Raw genomic sequence first — 20308 nt, 5'->3', positions numbered from 1 at the left:
TCTTTGGCGTTCAAACGGTTGCCCAAGCCAAATTCTCCCATTAATGAATCCTTGGAGTATTTTTGTCGCCATTTTACGAGTATTATTGGGTCATAAACACATTTTAAAACAATCGTCTCTCCTGTGGACATTTAACAGCTTGTTTTTTTTATCAAGTGTTTTTTATTGGTTAAAAATACAATACAGGTTGTTTATAAAAATAAGTTATGATATTATCACACAGGTTAACTCATTCGCTGCCAAGAACCCGCTAGGTGGGTTAATTTTGTATTGAAAGCGCTTGACACTATAGTTCGTTTTTTTTAGCATTAGAATGAACTCCACAGAAGCAAGCGTGCAGTTTTTATCAGGCTTTTTAATTGTTAATAATTATTGAATTTTCTAATGTAGCATGGTCAATACATATAATTTACTTCAAATTATTACCGCTAAAAGTGCCGGATTTGGAACCACAAGTTTACTTCTGCGAAGTTCTTTCTAATGCTAAAAAAAACGGACTATAAAAGTGTTAATAGAAATGTACCGAAAAGGGTTAGATCAAAAAATTAGGCTTTATATATAGCCAACACTTTGAACGCTCCTTCGATCGTGTGCGACGCGCCATCATGAACCTAGTCGCAACGCACGAAGGTTGATTAGACTGTAGCCGCGCGCCTCAATTGGGGCGTTTTCAGAAATAAATATCGAAAACCCGATTCTCACAGATCCCCGGTGTTTTTGGGTTCTTTCAACTCAGAATCACTAGCATATTCAATTCTGATGATAAAATATTATGTCCAAAAATTTGTATGAAAATTGTACATTCCACAAGTGAAAATTTTTTTCATACTGAAACGTGACGTAATGGAATGGACATTTTGGGACATCTTTCTTTAATGGTGGGATGGAGAATGCTGTCGATTCTTAGTAGAATGAGCCCAAGAACGTCCAGATGTGAAAGAATCAGGTTTTCAATATTTATTTCTGAAAACGCCCATTGACGTCGTTGACGGTCAAAAGGTCTATGGGTATGTCCACAGGAGAGTACGAACGTAATTGATGTGTATCCATTCCTTTCTAGTGTAGATATTTTTGAATAAGGTTTGTTATCGTAAATGTTGCTAGAGTGAAGTTTGTAAATGAATAAATAAAATTTTATCGAAGTAAGTTGTTTTTAATACACATTCATAAATGTAGCTTCAACGCGCATTACGATACGAGTGCGAAAAGTAGGAAATTCGCAACGATTGGCGATACAATTTGTTTACAGTACGTTACATATACGAGCCCCGGTGCACATGTTTTCGTCTAGTGAGACCATTTTTTGAGGTTCTCGCGTAGAGTGTTCAAAAATAATGTTTTAGTTTAAAAATTACTAATATTTAATGCTTATACTAATGTAATTTAATATTATATGGTAATACTCTACAATGACTAAATCCGAATACAAGAATACCGTTTGTACTGAAAGAAAAAAAATACGGATTTTTATTTTTTTATTTACGGGTAGGATTACAACATATGTGAAAAGGGCTATTACTAGGGAAAGCAACAGGGCTCTGCCAATGTACTGACAATTTTGTTTCGAGCCCATGCATGCAGCAGTGCTGTAGGAGAGGACAATATGATTTGGACAACGTTTTTGAAAAGTACGTTTTTTCAGCAATAAAATCCTCATGCAATATTATTATACGATCAAAATAAACTACATTAAACATTACTATTATGGTTCCCATTACTTGGTCATTTTATGTTCATGTGTAAAATTTATTAAAATAAACAAAGTTGCGTGGAACTAGACGAAATAATTTTGCATCGGGGCTCGTATGGTGCTAATTTATTGCCCTAGTGCGGTAACTAGCACTATACTTACGTATGTCGACAATTTAAAGGGCCATAGGTACTGGTAAAACGTTGTACAATACACGTGCGAAAAGATATTTCCTACTTACGAGCGCTCAAATATCACCATATTTTTAAAGTTGGTGAAAGTAGCCAAATTGACTTTTACGTCCGCACCACCTGATTGATCGGACAATTAATCAGATTGACGAATGAGTGGCTACCGCGAAAACAGAATTTCGCAAATTGCGGGGATCTTTCCGTTATACTCCAATGAAGGCGTAATTAGACTGACAGAGAAAAATGCCCGCAATTTGCGAACTTCGATTTTCGCGGTTATAGCCCAGCCGGCCTAGCCAAGGTTACAATCGCTATCGCTTCCACAACGAAAAGCAATATGTCTCTCTATCACTCTTCCATATTAGTGCGACAGTGACAGTTGCGTTTCGATCGCTACGGAGCGTAAGCGATCGGCATCTTGGCTACGCGGCCTGGGTCGAATCATGCTATCCCTTCCTAATATATGGCACTATCGGCTATTTAGGGTTGTCAAAATTCAAACGATGAAGTATCTTATCTGAGGTCGTGCACGCAAATGGAAGTCAAGTGGTGCCAACCCTAATAATTGCTCGGAGCAATGCTGAGCCGAGCGGAGCCGAGTTCGACCGAAGTCAGGAGTGTCGTCCCTCTGATTGCAAAGATATTGGTGGGATACTATACCCCCCAACATTCAACTTTTAAAATATGATATGCGTTAACTTTAGTATAATCTGATTTTCGCTTGCCATTGTTATTTTAATTAACGCATTTCGTTTCGCATACCAACATATCAGCAGTTATTTACTGACCACATAAATATATGTTGATTGTTCCGCCGCGTTACAGACACATAAAAGGTTGATTAAATATGACTAAGTAGGTATTTTATGTTATAACATAAAATACCCCAGAGTTTGTCCGTCTGTCTGTAAAAATACATAGCATAAATAATAGCACAGAATAAATAATAGTACTAGGTACAGAAGACTCACTCTCTAACAAAACGCGTCTGTTACGATCATGTTATGGCCGCTAGGTGGCGACAGCGCCACGCGCGGCTTATGGCTAGCTACCAAAATTGGTGTGAAACGGATGTACTTGTAGCTACCTGTTGCAAAGCGACGAAATTGCGGAGTGAGCCACGCCTGATAATAGTTTGTGTCAGACCGAAGTTTAGGTTAGGGCATAAAAATTATATTCCGCCCGATTTTGGCCAAAAAGCTGCTATTTTCGGTATAGTGTCGGACAGACGTTTCGGTTTTGGTTTCGACATCATGTTGCAGATTAATCTTGGTCTTACTCTAGTCTAGTACCTTCACTCGGAAGCGATTTTTGGCCACCTCACGCGTCTTGAAATCATCGTAACACTCACAGATTTAGTTTTAGTAATCATAAGCCCCCTCCAGACTATGCGCGTGAATCGCGGGCGAAGCCGCGAACGCGAGTGTGGAGTCGATTTCGCAGCTAGGTCTGCGTTCAGCCGGCCTAGCCAAGGTTACAATCGCTATCGCTTCGACAACGAAAAGCATTATGTCTCTCTATCACTCTTCCATATTAGTGCGACAGTGACACTTGCGTTTCGATCGCTACGGAGCGTAAGCGATCGTCATCTTGGCTACGCGGCCAGGACTCCACACTCGCGTTCGCGGCTTCGCCCGCGATTCACGCGCATAATCTGGAGGGGGCTTTACAAAATTGAAAAAAATGGCGTCGCTGCGCAGTGCGCCAACGTTGCGTCTACGCCCGGGAGACACTGTGTGGGGTCTCTGAAGGGTCTCTCATTGTTTCCTTCGAATCGTTTACTTAAACCGCACATACGACTTACATTCAACATTCGGTTTATAGAAACTTTATTTGTCTAAGAAATTACAGGAATTTCACTTATAAGACTACTTATAAATAGTTAACTTAAAAATTATAAGTTACGCAATAAGCAAGCACTTATGACAATGTTCAATAATACACAGTTGCATTTGGATTTAAACTAATGATTCAAACACACAGAATAAAATAAAGATTGGACCCTAATTAATCCAGTAAATTTGTCGAATTTTGTAACCTGGCCGCGTAGCCAAGATGCCAATCGCTTACGCTCCGTAGCGATCGAAACGCAACTGTCACTATCACACTAATACGGAAGAGTGATAGAGAGACATAATGCTTTTCGCTGTCGAAGCGATAGCGATTGTAACCTTGGCTAGGCCGGCTGGCTCTTTTGCGTCAAATCCGGTAGTTCTGATTTTTTGCAGACTTGTTTATGATGTTGGCCCAATGAATAATCCAAGTTTGTGACTTCGAGCGCCGAACGCAACTTTGTCAAAAATCGAATAAACCGCAATTTTTTTTAGATTTGGGCGATTATAACCCTAAAGTACTAGTTTTTGATAGTAACTTCCTAGGGCGCTTTTAAAGTAGACTAAATTTGCTACAACAAGACACTGGAATTGTCTCTGTACATCTAATATTTTCCGAGATAAAGCCTTTCAAAATTTTATAATTTTACATCAGTAGCGCTCGAGGTCACAAACTTGGATTATTCATTGGGCCAACATCATAAACAAGCCTGCAAAAAATCAGAACTACCGGATTTGACGCAAACGCAAAATGTATAATTTTACTGTATTAAATGGTCTTAACATAAGGTTTAGATTTAATTGGTTAGTAATAGGTACATGCGAGGAGGGTATCTTTTTTGTTCGACTCATGGCTGCCAGCCTTGTTTACGGGGCCAGTTAAACCCGACCTTTAAGCAGTACCTAGTTAATTATCGGTTGTCGTAATGACATTATTTTAATAAATTAATTGGTATTTATATTTTAAATATATGTTTGTATGTAAGTTAATAAAGTAATTTTATCCTATATATTTTTTTATCTTTTCAATTTTTTTTATTATTATTTAAATAACGTTTGTTTATTTTACGCTTTTTTAATAAAACCAGTGTATATGTAAATATATTTTAATTGAGATGAAAATAGGAGTTTTAAGCCTGTTTTTATCCATATATGTATTAATTTTATATTATGTTCTATGTTGGTATATTTTCTTTTTTTTATTATTTTCATTATAGTAATTAGTTTAGCTTTTTAGATCTACAGTTTTTTTTAAATCTGTTTATATAAATTAACTATATACAATCGCAGAAGCAGGTAAATAACTTTTATTATTTAATTTTGACAGGTGTTTTAAATTAAATTAATTTTTTTAAGTTCAAGTACTTATGCGTCAATAAAAGTAGGTAAGTTATTGCCGACCGGTCTGGCCTAGTGTGTAGTGACCCTGCCTATGAAGCCGATGGTCCCGGGTTCGAATCCTAGTAAGGGCATTTATTTGTATTATGATGCACATATTTGTTCCTGAGTCATGGTTGTTTTATATGTATTTAAGTATTTATATATAATATATATCGTTGTTTGAGTACCCACAACACAAGCCTTCTTGAGCTTACCGTGGGGCTTAGTCAATTTGTGTAAAAATGTCCTATAATATTTACTATTTATTAAAAAAAAAGTACCTACAACCGAAGCCGCGCGCTGTAACATGTGTAATTGTTTATCTTCTAACAAGGTTTATAAAGCGCGACACGGTATTAAATGTTAGTAATAAATAAAACTCCTGCGAAATGAAAGTACGAGCTGTGATTCGTGAGTATTTTAATTTAATTTTATTTTATTTTTAAGAGCGCTGGTCTAGCGGGAAGAGCGTGCGATTTTCAATCTGGATGTTGCGGGTTCGAACCCCGGTTCATACCAATGAGTTTTTCGGAACTTATGTACGTAATATTATTTGATATTTATCAGACGCTTTTCGGTGAAAGAAAATATCTAGAGGAAACCAGACTAATCCCAATAAGGCCTAGTTTACCCTCTGGGTTGGAGAGTCAGATGGCAGTCGCTTTCGTAAAAACTAGTGCTGCGCCAATTCTTGGGATTAGTTCCCAAGCGGACCGCAGGCTGCCATATATGAGCCGTGGCAAAATGCCGGGACAACGCGCGGAAGATGATAACTATTTTTATTTTTATGCCGAATGAAGGGTATTTTGAGTGTGTTGGGGCAGTTTTAATCTATGTCAGGAATTAATTTTGTATTAAGCAGAGACCTACTAATATTCTACAATGTTTTTGAAATAAAGGAAAAATGGATAAATTCACTGTATGCTACAGGCGAGACTAGAACTCGCGACTCAGGGATTAATCAATCGATCCGCTCTATCAACTTAGTTACAAGACTTACCCGTTGATAGTGAATATTTCCACATTCCATCGGATCCTTATAGCCGTACCTTAACGCATTCACTGCCAGGGGGCGTGGCCTAGGAACAAACTTGTATGACGGTGAACGCACATGTGCGTTGGGGGCAGTGAATGTGTTAAGTCTTCGTTCTCGCGTTATCCCGATGCCGCCACGGCTCATGGGAGCCTGGGGTCCACTTGACAACTAAACCCAAGAACGTAGGTACTATTTTTTACGCAAGCGACTGCCATCTGACCTTCCAACCCAGAGGGGAAACTAGGTCTTTTGGGATTAGTCCAGTTTCCTCGCGATGTTTTCCTTCACCGACGTTAATCACGGTCGATATAAGTCTATAGAATAATTTTAATGGTATAACACAGACAAAGCACCCTCCAGACTGAGCATAGTCGCGTTACCCCCTTGCCACGCATACGGTAACTTTACTCCATGTTCGAGTCGAAAGTGTCTTTGTGTGACGTCCGTGTCTTTGAACGGACCAATCACGGCACGGGCACGGGACTTCGCTCACCTCGTCCCGCGCACCCTCGCATTTTTGGCATCATCGGTTGCCTGAAATAATTGCTCTAAACTCGGTCTAAGAGAGGATTCCTAGGCTATGTTTTATGATGGCTGACTTCAGCTACCTACATGTATATATAACCGCCTTTAAAAGACGTTGAATAATTACGAAAAAAAAACCGTAATTAAAAGTTAAAACTTTTTTTATACTTTTTGTTTGTGTGGTTATGTAATGTTGCCTGAAAGAGATCGCTTTTTAGCGATGAGATCGGTTGTTGTTACTTACTTTTTTCCCGCCTAGTGGTAACCTGGTAAGCAATCACCATAGCCTATGGATGTCAGAAACTCCCAACTAAACCCTTTGTAAATAAAAATTGGGGCATGAATGGGGCCAGTACAGTGGTGTGACACCGCTACAACGCGATTGGTTGATGAGTTCACAGCACGCGCGCTATTGGTCGCAACTAGTTGCGTTAGACTGCACGATTGGCTTGAATTCGTGAGTGACACCGCTGAACTAGTACCATTTTTAGTGCCCGTAAGGCCAGTCCTTAGATATATTTAGTGATCCAAAAGACTCCAGATCTTTTTTTAGGGCTCGCCTCATCTCTTGACGCCTATAAGGCTAAAAGCCTATTTTACTAATAGGGGTTGGCAACTGTCAAACGTTTGCATAGATGGCGCCATCATAGCTTGCCCCTTTTTCTATGAGATTTGGCTTAAAGGGCTGGCATCCAGGGTATCACAAAAAAAAACAAAAAATTGACACAATTCTAGAGATTGACAGAGCAAGCTATGATGGCGCCATCTGCTAAAAACTTCCACCGGCCAACCTTATTAAATAGAAATAGGCTTTTAGCCTTTTAGGCGTCAAGAGATGAGGCGAGCCCTAAAAAAAGAGTCTTTTGGATCACTAGATCATAATAATTATGTCAATGCAATAAGCAATATATACTTACAGTTGTGGTCATACTTGCCCTGTCCGCTACATTCTCGGCAGCGCAGGTCTTCTCTTCGCGTCGCTCCATGACATGTGTCAACAACAAATGCCAGTGCGTCGGTGACGGCTGCTGAGCGGCCATTTTGTCTTCAAAACAAGATGGCGCACGTGTGATTTAATATAATGTTTTAATGTAACGATTGGAATACTATTTGTTTTTTAGTTGCTTGTTTTTATTTTAATCCTTTAATTTTAAAAGACAAACCAAAATGTACCTACCACAGCATGGACGTGTTTTTCGCTCTTAATTCTTATTGTACCTAATTTAATTATAAGAATTAGGAGCGAAAAAGACGTTCATCCGTACACATTTTAAAAGTTTCCTTTTAAATAATTAGAAAATCAAACGAAGGGGCATAGTTGCGGTTAATATAGGTACCTAATATGTATTGTACATCATATTACGAAAATATCTTTTATATTGTTATATATATCGAGAGAGGAAAATTGGGACTACATTTGAACGCAGAGGCGATAACGTGACTTCGTCCCTTTCGTCTTCAGTTTTTTGCTAATTAATAAATAATAAAACAAAGGTATTTATTTCGTTTATCACTTAATGCCAATTAGTACGATACTTCTTGCTTGAGTCATACGCCCCAATCCCAACTCTCCAGTATGTGTCTAAATGGTGTATCATGTCATCATCCCACTTGAATCGCTTTGGTAAAAAGTATGGCAGTCTATCATGTCTCCTAGCACGTTTAAATCCTCGGCCTGCTCTGAAATCAGGTTTTTGTAATCTAGTACCTTGTAAATACATATATTCAGTATCTGGATGTTTTACAGATGATTCTCGTTCTGTATTTTCATTTGCGCTTTCATCAGAGTTTGCCGTATGTTGATTATTTTCAACGGTAGCGTCTGTATCTGCATCGGAATTTGAATCCTGAAATGAATTTGGTTTATCATTAGATTCATAGTGTTTTTCATAAGATTCATTTGGTTTTTCATAAGATTCATTTGGTTTTTCATAAGATTCATTTGGTTTTTCATCAGATTCATTTAATTTATTAATATCATCAGATTCATCTGAATATGATTCCCTCGATTGGTCTTCGGATTCTGAACTTTTACTACTTACTTTTTTACGTTTATCATTATGAACGATCTTAAATCGTGACTTTTGTCTTTCAACAGGCGTCTCGTTTTCACTTGAACTTGATGAAGATCTATATCTCGATCTTTCTACAACCAAGTGTTGCGTATAGTTATTATAATCTTTTTCTTTATTATTTCGAGATTTTTTAGATTTTTTTACTGCATTCCGTCTGGACTTATGTCTTTTGCATGCTTTTGAAGGTTTACCGAAACCAAAATTACAATCGTTACGTATCTCGTAGTACGCATTGTGCGTATTTTGGTTAATAAAGTTGTTTAACTTATGTAGAAACTCTTGAACTTCTATGCCATTGCGCAAGTTGCGTTTAGACCATCGTTTTTTATTGCCCTTTTCGTTTTTATTTAGTTTTGCTATTAGTGCCTTTATTGCATTTGATTTTCCTATGTTTTTCAGTTTTCCTTTTGTCAGAAGATTATTCAACCAATTGGTAATAGCCGAGTGCGAGTTTAGTGTTTTTTTAAGATTAATATCTGGACTGTTTTTATACGAATCTTTTAGGTAATTCCGGCATTCAACTGTTATAAAATAACCTGCAAAATAAAATACAACAGGCGGTCAGACAGGTATACCTACTAATTTATAACTTTTAATTTTTTTAACGCCAAAAATCCTTAAGTCAGGATAATCTGTGCAAAATTATCAATGCATATGATTTTTGGATATTTCAAAAACAGGTATTTCCTATGGGGATTTTGGGTAAGAAAATCACCATATATATTTTCGCATTAAGTAATCAAAAAAGCCCCTGACGAAAGTGGATAAATATTAACATTATTGTTAATATTTTGACACAATTTGATTGCATATCTACAACAACTATGACCATTCATTTGATATTTTTCGAATTTTGTTATTATCAAAGTTAGGAGCATTTAAACATTTGTAGGTATATAATATGTATTTCGCTCCTAATTCTTATAATAATCAAATTATCGAAACAAGTGAAACAAAGGGATATAGCTAAAGTTAATATACATCAAATAATGTAAAAATATTTTACATAATGACAATATCCATAGAGGAAAATGGGCACTACGTTTGTATGGAGAAGCGTTCGCCCCCTTTCCCCTTAAGTGGCACTCACCAGCGAGTACACATATCAAAACGATATGTGTCTTTAAGCTTGGCATCGTAGTGAAAGAAATAACCCATGTTTACCTGTCACGGTGGTTGCACAAATTCATTGCTTTTAAATTGCCATGACCAACAATTATCATCATACGAAGAGAGAATTACCTATGTTTGTAAGTGTATATATACATTATCACATATTGTGGGTTGGGTTTCTGGATTTTTCTCACTTAGAAATAGCATTTTTACATCATTAACCGTCTGTTAAAATATTAGAAGATATAATAGGTACCTACTTAGTTTTGTTATTGGAAAAAGGGTTAATAATCTTGACGCGTCCTTTACCTAATTAAAAAACCGGGCAAGTGCGAGTCGGACTCGCGCACGAAGGGTTCCGTACCATAATGCAAAAAAAAAAACAAAAAAAAAGCAAAAAAAAACGGTCACCCATCCAAGTACTGACCCCTCCCGACGTTGCTTAACTTTGGTCAAAAATCACGTTTGTTGTATGGGAGCCCCATTTAAATCTTTATTTTATTCTGTTTTTAGTATTTGTTTTTATAGCGGCAACAGAAATACATCATCTGGGAAAATTTCAACTGTCTAGCTATCACGGTTCGTGAGATACAGCCTGGAGACAGACAGACGGACGGACGGACGGACGGACAGCGAAGTCTTAGTAATAGGGTCCCGTTTTACCCTTTGGGTACGGAACCCTAAAAACACTTCATGAAAAGTCACAGCAAATATGTACTCGTACCAGTTATATACAGAGCATATTATATGATAATTTACATTCGTCAAAATTGTTAGAATGATTCGCTTTCTACTTTCCAAAAGGGTCCCAAATTGTTAGTTTAGAGGGCCCTGCAATTGTGTACTGTTTTAGAAAAATATAACGTTTGTTGACGGAATTTCCTGTATGACTGAATTGGCCGCATTTACCTATTTATTTTTAGGTTTAACCCTTTAGTCCGTAGCGCCGTAGCGGCAACATACTTACCATCATACATAAAACAAAAACACATATCTACTATAATAATTACGGTTCGAAATAGAATGACTAGAAAAGAATGTCAAATGGTTAAAGGGTTAAGGTGAGTACTGAGTATTCGTGAAAATTACGTGTAAATAAAAATAATAAAATATCTTACTGCAACGTTAGGTACGTTGAAATTATTTAGAAATGGTACCTACATTAATAGTGCTATGCAATTATACAATAATAAAAACTTTAATTATAAGTAAAAATACTCACGTTAAAAATACATCTTATACTGGTAATTAAAGTTGAAACGCGTTACGGTGCATTCGGGTAATTTCAAGTTAGTTTCGAATGTCGGTTCTGTAAAGTCACAAAATGGTATTATAATATTACATCCACAAGTCAATTTTGGAATTATGTGACAATTTGAATTACCCCAATTTAACTTATCTTTTACCTACTACGATTACTTACTAATAGGTATTTTTGCTCAAAAAGTGGATTTAATGGGTAATTAATAAAAAAGGTTATTAAGTAAAATATAAACTTTATTCCATAATAATTGTTAGTAGGTATACAATGAATTGCACTGTAGGTACATGCTTGTATATATCATTATATACAACACGTTTAGGGGCTCCATTTTTTTTGCATAATTTAAAAAAAAACCTAATCAAAAAGCTTTTCCTCTTCTTCCAAATGTGAGGAAGGAATATGTACCTACTTATTAAAATCAAAAATATTTTCTAACGCTATGTACACTCTGTTTTTATATCCCAGAATGTAAAAAGTCAAACTTTAGTGTCTGGGATACAAAAATATTGTTAGTTGTGTACAAACATAAATAAATAAATAACCGAAGAATATTTTTTTTTAATAGTAAATCTAGTCCTTAAATAGTATGGAGCGCCTTTTATTTCGTTCGAAAACACGTCAATTTCACAAAGAGCTGTCACCATTTGTTGACATATTTTTATACAACAATTCAGTTTATATATTTATTATGCTGCTAAGTTGTAGTGCCTTATTCTCGGGTGTCGTCATTGAAATATCATTAATATTTCATACAAATAGCTATACAGAAATAATTTAAATTACAACTTCTTTTTTTACCCGTATTATTGGCTAAAATTAAATTTAAACAGCGATGAAATAGTCTAAATTAAATTTTTTTATCCACTCAACCGTCCGGCCCGCTAGACTGTTTTCCTGTCAACCGTCCGGGTTTTTTTAGCGACGCACGCCCCGCGCTGCACATTCACAATTTTCTACAAAAATTATAACTACACTGCCATCTAAATTTTTTTAGAGCTAACTATTTAGTTAGGCTACGTTGTCGCATCAAGAGAATTAGTAAACAATGCCGAAATATTCCGTTAGATGGCTCTGAAATCAATTCTTTCTTCCACCCCTTTGGATAGTAAGGTTCCCGCGGACGGTTAAGAGCATATTTTTTTCGGATACTATGCTATCGTCGGACGGTCAAGTGGTTAAGAACCTACTTCACTTGAATAGGGATGTTGACTGTAAGGTCTATTCAGGTAATTCCAAATGCTTCAAATAGCCGGGATATTCTAAAAATGGACTACAATAGTTATGGAATAATGAATGATTTTCGGAATTACCTAAATGCACCTTAGTTCATAACCATGCAAGAAATAGCACAAGAAAATTATTAAAATATCAGTAATATTTGAGGAGAATTTCTATTGAATAAATCGAAATAAGATTAGGTAATTTGAAATAGGTACAAGCCAGATACGTAACTGCTTAGTTTCTCTTTTTTTTTCATTCTCCATAGAGGAAAGAATAACTGGATTTGACTTTTAGTCAACATTCCTATTGGAACCAGCTGAGACAACATTTCTTATTATAAAAATAATAATATTTTTTCCTTTTTTTTTCAAAACAATTTTTACCAAAATTATTTAACTATTCACAATTTTGTATCGTAATACAAATAAGTAATATATTTTTAATGAAACTATTTGAGCGCGAATACATGTTTTTGACCTCCATGTTATTCTGTTTTTATATAGGTACAGTCAACGGTAAAAATATGGGTGTACAAATCATTTCAAAAATATGTCCCATAACACTTATGTCAGTGAATTAAGAACTATGGGACATATTTTTGAGTAAGTTGTCTACACCCATATTTTTACCGTTGACTGTACATAAGTACCTATATATAAGTATATATGTAAATAAAATAAGTATATTGAATATGGGATACACCGTTTATTTTACTTTTTCTATTTGGTGACCACGGATGGAAAATCATTTTTTGTAAATACATAATTTTAAACTGAAAATTTAAATTAAAAAAAAAATCTGTGATCACGAAGTATTACTGTTATGACTATTATATCTACGAGGTCATGTCTCGTTTTGTTTATAAGTATTCGTACAATTATTATTATAAATTTATATTGTATTAACTATTTTTATTTGCATTTGCGAGCCTCAAACAAAGAGAATTCATCGCCATAAACAAACCAACCCTATTTTTCCAGTTATAGAATCACAATTCAGTATCCATAATGTAAAATAATAATGTTAGTTTTTTTTTTATAATAGAAATAACTCCACAGAAGTAAGCATCCGATTCTAAATCAGGCATTTTATGCGGTAAAAATAATTTAAATAAATAATAAGCTATAATCATGGCACAGTCAGCAGCATAAGTTGCTAAGCAGGCGAGATGTTCACAATCATCTTGACTTTACTGTTAAGAGGATAAGAGCGTGTCAAGGTAATTTTGAACAACTCGCCCGCTTAGCAACTTCTGCTGCTGACTGTACAATTAAAGAAATTAGAGTCGCACCAATAAAAGTCTGCAGCGGATTTGATAGCCCACGCATTGTAAGTGTTATTTATACGTCACAATTTCATAGAAGTTTGACGTTTAAAATGACACTTGCACTGCGTGGGCTATCAAAATCACTGCAGACTTTTTACGGTCTGGCTATAAAATCCGACCCATTTCGTACATTGTCACAGTGACCAATATGAAAGTCGCTGGAGACTCATACTATTGTCACTGTGACGTACAAAATGAGTAGGAAATATGTGACGTTCCACGGGAAAAGGTACCTAAATGCGGTTGGCGCTTACGTCGCATAGCACCGCAACAATATTGGAGCGGCGTTAATAATAGCGTAAGCGCCAACCGTCATAAGGTACCTTTACCCGTGGGGCGTCACATATATTCTTTAACTGTAACTGAAATGATTTAATTAAGTATTAAGTTAATTATATTATACGCTTAAAGTGCCCGATAAAACTCCTGTTAGCTTCTTACAGAGTTTTTTCTAATGATAAAAAAAGTATAAGGTTGGAAATTTTGCTATTTGTATTATTGCTATAATTATAAATAGGTATTATGCAATCCACAGAATATTTTTTAGCTACGGCAGCCGACTGGTAGATGCATCTGGAATAGATTTAAATCAATATTACACACAATCTTATAAAAACAAACATAAAATAGAGTAATGACTCTATCTATAGTGTATTTCTTTAAATAGGGTAGTTAGCCAGTAACTGGCCATCGGCCAATAACTGGCCACTCTAAACTAAAAATGAACTCTATTTGCCTATAAACAAAATTCATTTTAATATAAGGTTTCAATAACTGGCCACCTTATACTAAAATCATTTCTGTTTATAGGCGAATAGAATTCATTTTTAGTTTTGGGTGGCCACTGACCAGTTACTAATAGGTGGCTAGTTACTGGCGAATCACCCTATAGACTGTATTTTATTTGACTGTCATCATCATCATCTCAGCCATATGACGTCCACTGCTGAACATAGGCCTCCCTCTTATGGGGGGGTGAAAGCCATAATCGCCACGCTTGGCAGGCGGGTTGGCGATCGCAGTCGAGTACACCGAATTTGAGGGACGCTGCTGCCCGTCCACCGGTAGTCTTGGACGTAGTTTAAGGACATACCCGGGTTCATTTGAGTGTATTTAAAATAAATTATTTTACACCATGCATGAAATAAAGCACCAGAAGATGAAACGTAGACATTAGTTAGTAGTTGTGTTTTAACACAAGTTCTATTTTAAAACCCGTATAAAACTATAAAGAGTACGTAACTTGATCGTGACGTCACATGCTAGTGATTCATATAAATTCCATAGTAGCAAATCGTTGACAATTCGAAATACCGGGTGTGGCCTGTAATACGAGCAAGAAATTAAACTGTAGGCTGTACTCCTCATACTGACCAACATTTGTTCAGCAAGTTTTAAAAATAACTTGTGGTTTGATTTTTAATACACTTTAAAGTTTATTCTAAGACGCAATGTATTGCGAATTTTGTTATGTTTAAGGCGTGACAAGCAACGTCAATCACAATGATATGGCGTGGCGATGGCGTCCATTGAAGATAATATTTATTTTGTATGAAAAATAGGGAGTCTAAATACTTCATAATTTTTTAAACTTGTTGAACAAAAGTGTAACCGTTTGAGGAGTACAATCTATGTTTTAATTATTTGCTCGTGTTACAGGCCACACCCGGTATAAACTGATTTGACTAGTAGTTAAATACACTATTTAACAAGATCTAAACAAAACACAGCAAGGTATTTTATTAGGCAAGACAAGAATATTGTTCAAGTCAATCAATTTAAACTTGATATGTCAAAACTTAGGTAGTTTCAAGTATACGTTATACGCCGTGGAGTCCTGTTTTAATAGTTGCACAGATACTTATTATTAATAATAAATCATTATTAATTATTATTTCTTACCTGTTGTCACGATCCTCTCACCCTGGAAACAGATATATTTATTAGTTAGCAATCTCTCGGTGAAGTAGATAACTGAAAATTAAATCTTTTATAAGAATACAATTAAAGAATATTCTAAAAAAGAGAGTACAATTCGCCAGTAACTGGCCACCCTAAACCAAAAATGAATTATATTCACCTATAAAAAGAATTCATTTTAGTTAGTAGGTATAAGGTGGCCAGTTATTGAAACCTTATACTAAAATGAATTCTGTTCATAGGTGAATAGTCGAGTTCATTTATATACTTGGTCAAGACGATCTTGTCAGTAGAAAAAGGCGGCAAATTTAAAAATGCAGGCGCGAAGGGATATGGTCCCATAGAAAATTTGAATTCGCGCCTTTTTTACTGACAAGATTTGCTTGACCAGCTATACTTTAGGGCGGCCAGTTACTATAAGTGGCCAGTTACTGACGAATTACCCTGAATAATGATAAAAAATAGTTTATTCAAGTAGGCATATTATACTGCAAAACGTAATTCAAGACCAAAATAATTTGGCCAAGCCCGAAATAGTTCGAGGCATTTAGTGTTCCGTACGGCTACCATCAGTTTGGCATTGACATTAAACGCTACCGTTAACGTAATTTACTTTCTATGCATCTCGCTTGTACTGACATATTAGTGCGAAAGAGATATATAGAAAGTAAATTACGTTCACGATATCGTACCGCTCGCATCGTTATATTTTACAGAGGTTGTTTGCCTGTTTTTAGGATACCGTATTCAAGTACCTTATAGGAACCCTTATAGTTTCTTAACCCTTGTAGTTTTTACTACATATTTAATATCTCATTAATTCTGAGACAAAATTTGTTTGTGGTGGCCGAATAAACTTTCAACAACAAATGTAAATATGGAATTCGCTAAAAAAAATGGAGACAGGCGGTATCAGGGACACAGGCGCTATGGTTGACGTGAAACGTGGTATAGACAGCTAATGCGAAGGCCGAAGGCCGAGCTCCGCGTAGGGCCGAAGGCCCGAAGCGTCCAGAATGTCAGTGCTTAAGCAAAGAACAATAGTACAAGTGTCCAAATGCGAAGGTCAAAGGCCGAGCTCCGCGTGCACAGAGCAATAGTACAAGTGTCTAAATACGAAGGCCAAAGGCGGAGCTCCGCGTAGGGCCGAAGGCCCGAAGCGTCCAGGATGTCAGTGCTTTAGCACAGAACAATAGTACAAGTGTCTAAATGCGAAAGCCGAAGGCCGAGCCCCGCGTAGGGCCGAAAGCCCGAAGCGTCCAGGATGTCAGTGCTTTAACACAGAATAATATTACAAGTGTCTAAATGCGAAGACCGAAGGTCGAGCTCTACGTAGGGCCGAAGGCCCGAAGCGTCCAGGCCTTCGGCCCTACGCGGAGCTCAGCCTTCCGAATATTGTGTATATTGTTTCGACGAATCAGATTCTCTCAATAAAATCTATAGATGAGGCCATAGCTGTAAATAAACGCTACACAGCGGAACGAAATAGCGATTAATTGAGGCTTCAATATCTTCGTTAAACCTAAACATAATTGAAATGCTAATGGATAATGAATACCTATATTATAATATAATAAAATTATTCAATTATTGCGGAACACATATTTTAGTAGGTATTTATGTATTTTAATTAAATATCTGAACTTTCCCTTGGTTCCCTGCTGGGGCGTGACGATAAAATTGTGATCTGATAACCACAATAAAGAATAAAAGCGTTTTTGTTCATTTTAGGTATCGTTAAACTTTTGAAGTAAAATTAAAATTTCAAGAAATATCCATAGTTTATCGATATGACTTTATCGACATGGCTGCAGCAAGGTGGGCCACATTGTTAATCGTACACAAAACAAAAGTGATAACAGTGACAGCTCGCTTAGACGTAATCTTTGTATATTATATATCTATGTTTAAAATACTTGGAAAAGTTACGAGAGGCAAGCGTCTGTCGGACGCTTCGGACCTTCGAATCGGTCCTACGCAGAGCTCAGCCTTCCGAATATTGTGTATATTGTTTCGACGAATCAGATTCTCTCAATAAAATCTATAGATGAGGGCATAGCTGTAAATAAATATTAAATGACTTAAGTAATAACCTTTATACGCTTTACTAACACTATGTATCATATTATGAAAAAAAAAACACAACGACAGCGAAGAACGGAATCATAAACGGAATTCTTAATTTGAATTTTTCAGATTTTTGAGATACCTAATCCATTGGTTGGAAAGCCCGTTCGAAATTTAAACTTTATTTGCAATATAATAAGGTTGTATTTTGTAGATCTCTCTCATACTTATAGTAGGCTATTCAAATAAAATTAAATATCCCACAAAAATAAGCAAGCAGAATTAAACTTTGTGTCAAAGACATAAGTCATAAATTTCAATACCAAAGTTTTAACTAAGGATCTTTCTAGTTAAAACTACTGCTTAATATGAAATGACCAGTGTAAGCATCAGTTAGCTAGCCCTAAGCAACCAAAGACCAGGCTGCAGTTAAAAAACTAATAAAGATAAAGTTAAGCTGATAATTTTCCCGCCGTCTCCATGCTTCTTTAAGTTGGGTATTGACTGGTCAGCTGCCTATTAGCTATAGTTTTCGCGAAAATCGCCAGGACAGAGGTGAAAATTTTAGTATGAAAACTTGCAACTTTAAATGCATTTTTTGACGAAACTATTGCACTCTAAAATGAAGTCAAAATCAGTCCATCGACTCAATTTTGTACAAGCTTTCTAATGGTACCCCACACGATTCTTACAAATAAAAAAAAATTCAGCCTACCCCTCTCTACCCCCTAAATTTTCCCCTTAAATAAGAAATAAGCAGTTTTGACTTCTTTACAATATGAGTGGTGGTAATTGCTATAACTGTTCCAAATTTTAGGTATCTACGTCAAACGGTCTCTGAGAAAAACGCATTTAACTGATTTGCAAGACCGAAGTGATCCCATAAGTGTTCCGTAAACAAAGTTTTGTACGGAACACTAAAAAGTAAGACAATGTTGCCACTGCAATAATTTGTTTGTAAAATAGTAAATCCCTTTTGATAAATAATCACGCTATTACACGCATTTATGGTTTTCCTACTGGGCGTCACTCTCCCCAAGGTCCACACTCTGCCAGCCTCTTACACCACAGGCCGAGTGGTACGGGCCCCGATGCATATGTTTTCGTCAGGTGACCAGTGGCGTAGCTAGAGGATATGGCGCCCGGGGCAGGCACCAAATTTGCGCCCCCCCCCCCCTAAACTAAATGAACTAACGAAAGGGTCACTTTGTTACTTATTAAAGTTTACTTTTAACTTAGACAAATACAGTGTATACAGGGTGTCCCAAGACTATGGGACATCAAGGGAAAGTACCTTAAATATTTTAATTTTTAAGGTAGTCGGTATGATAAAACTACAGGATTTTTTTTTCTCGTATTGCGGGTTCGATTCCCGGTTCAACCATGTAATTATTTAAAAATCTATGAATCAGTTTAAGTTGTTTTTTAAATTAAAATAATGTCTTCTTTCAGCAAAATATCCTATCTACGATATTTAAGGTACTTTCCCTTAATGTCCCATAGTCTTGGGACGTCCTGTATGTGTTTTTTAGTACATCGGTGGCTAACAAGCTACACGATCCACCTGATGGTAAGCGGTCACCGCATCATATGGAGTCTACACTTCAGGGGTATATTACATGCGCGTTGCCGACCCTTTCAAAACTTATAAGTACACTTCTTTTTTAGAGGTCACCATAGCCTGTAGTCTCTCAAGAAAAGGGAACTTATTCAACTTATTGTGGAATGAACTCCCTTTTCTCGACGAATTTCCCCCCGCCCGTTGTGAAGGGAATTCCTCTTAAACCGCACAGAGCGCGACCATTTAGATTCTAGGGTGTGAGGATAAACACTCTGCCTACGGCGAGCGGTGCAATGATGGCAAGCTGTAACTGTTGGCAGTTGCCTAGTTAGGCAGCATGTCAAAAAAATTTTCAGACAACAGGCCCCTGTTTCACCAACGTGACAAGTGCGACGAATTGTAAAATCACTGTTGCTGACGTCACAGGCATCCATGGGCTACGGTTACCGCTTACCATCGGGCGGGCCGTATTCCTGTTTGCCACCATCATTGTATTATTAAAAAAAACTTTATGTTATCGGAAAAAACAGATATTTCTCTTGCTAAGTTTATGACAATTGTCACAAGAAACACTACAATTGTCACGAAATTCCGACATATAACTCATTACCTGTCAAGAATTACCTACAATTCTTCTAAATCTTTGACAATTGTCAGAAACTTCGCAGGAGAAATATCTGTTTTTCTCCGATATAATAAAGTTTTTTTTAAATAATACAATGATGGTGGCAAACAGGAATACGGCCCGCCCGATGGTAAGTGGTAATCGTAGCCCATGGATGCCTGTGACGTCAGCAACAGTGATTTTACAATTCGCCGCACCTGTCACCGATGTGAAATTGGGGCCAGCTCATTGTAGGTACTTTACCTACGAGCGGTAGAGAACAGCCTGTATACAGGGTAGCTAAAAAATAACTGCTTTCCCGTTACCAGGGAGGGTTTGGGATTATAATGACTAATGAGCAACTTTTACTATGGGACCAACCCCTAAGTCGCGAAAAAAAATTTGGCTGTTACATACATTTTGACTGGTCCATTTTTTTTATAAGGTAGGTAAACTTTTTTTTCGCGATTTCGGGGTTGGTCCCGTAGTAAAAGTTGCTCAG

The 20308-nt window shown here is 36.6% G+C and overlaps 2 protein-coding genes and 1 long non-coding RNA gene across 3 annotated transcripts in view; 1 reads left to right on the top strand and 2 right to left on the bottom strand.

Moving 5' to 3' along the window:
* The first annotated feature begins 5405 nt into the window (after positions 1-5405).
* Positions 5406-7774, top strand: LOC134677622 (uncharacterized). Its single transcript, XR_010100063.1, has 2 exons — positions 5406-5504; positions 7574-7774. It is a non-coding gene; the product is annotated as an uncharacterized LOC134677622 (long non-coding RNA).
* A 353-nt stretch (positions 7775-8127) lies between these two features.
* Positions 8128-9902, bottom strand: LOC134677612 (uncharacterized membrane protein-like). Its single transcript, XM_063536078.1, has 2 exons — positions 9820-9902; positions 8128-9265 (listed from the first exon to the last, which is right to left on the bottom strand). The coding sequence occupies exons 1-2, from the start codon at positions 9863-9865 to the stop codon at positions 8169-8171; spliced, it is 1143 nt and encodes a 380-aa protein (XP_063392148.1). The 5' UTR covers positions 9866-9902; the 3' UTR covers positions 8128-8168.
* A 1416-nt stretch (positions 9903-11318) lies between these two features.
* Positions 11319-20308, bottom strand: part of LOC134677476 (uncharacterized) — a 343898-nt gene continuing 334908 nt past the window's right edge. Inside the window, exons 18-19 of the mRNA XM_063535957.1 lie at positions 15557-15578; positions 11319-14227 (exon numbers count right to left, since the gene is read on the bottom strand). Coding sequence (XP_063392027.1) covers positions 14202-14227; positions 15557-15578 — 48 coding nt within the window. The 3' untranslated portion in view covers positions 11319-14201. The remainder of the gene's footprint in view (positions 14228-15556; positions 15579-20308) is intronic.

Source organism: Cydia fagiglandana, chromosome 26 (assembly GCF_963556715.1).
Source record: "Cydia fagiglandana chromosome 26, ilCydFagi1.1, whole genome shotgun sequence".
In the NCBI taxonomy this organism is placed as follows: domain Eukaryota; kingdom Metazoa; phylum Arthropoda; class Insecta; order Lepidoptera; family Tortricidae; genus Cydia; species Cydia fagiglandana.
Note: the sequence above shows the minus strand (reverse complement) of the source record. Positions and strands in the feature narration are given on the sequence as shown.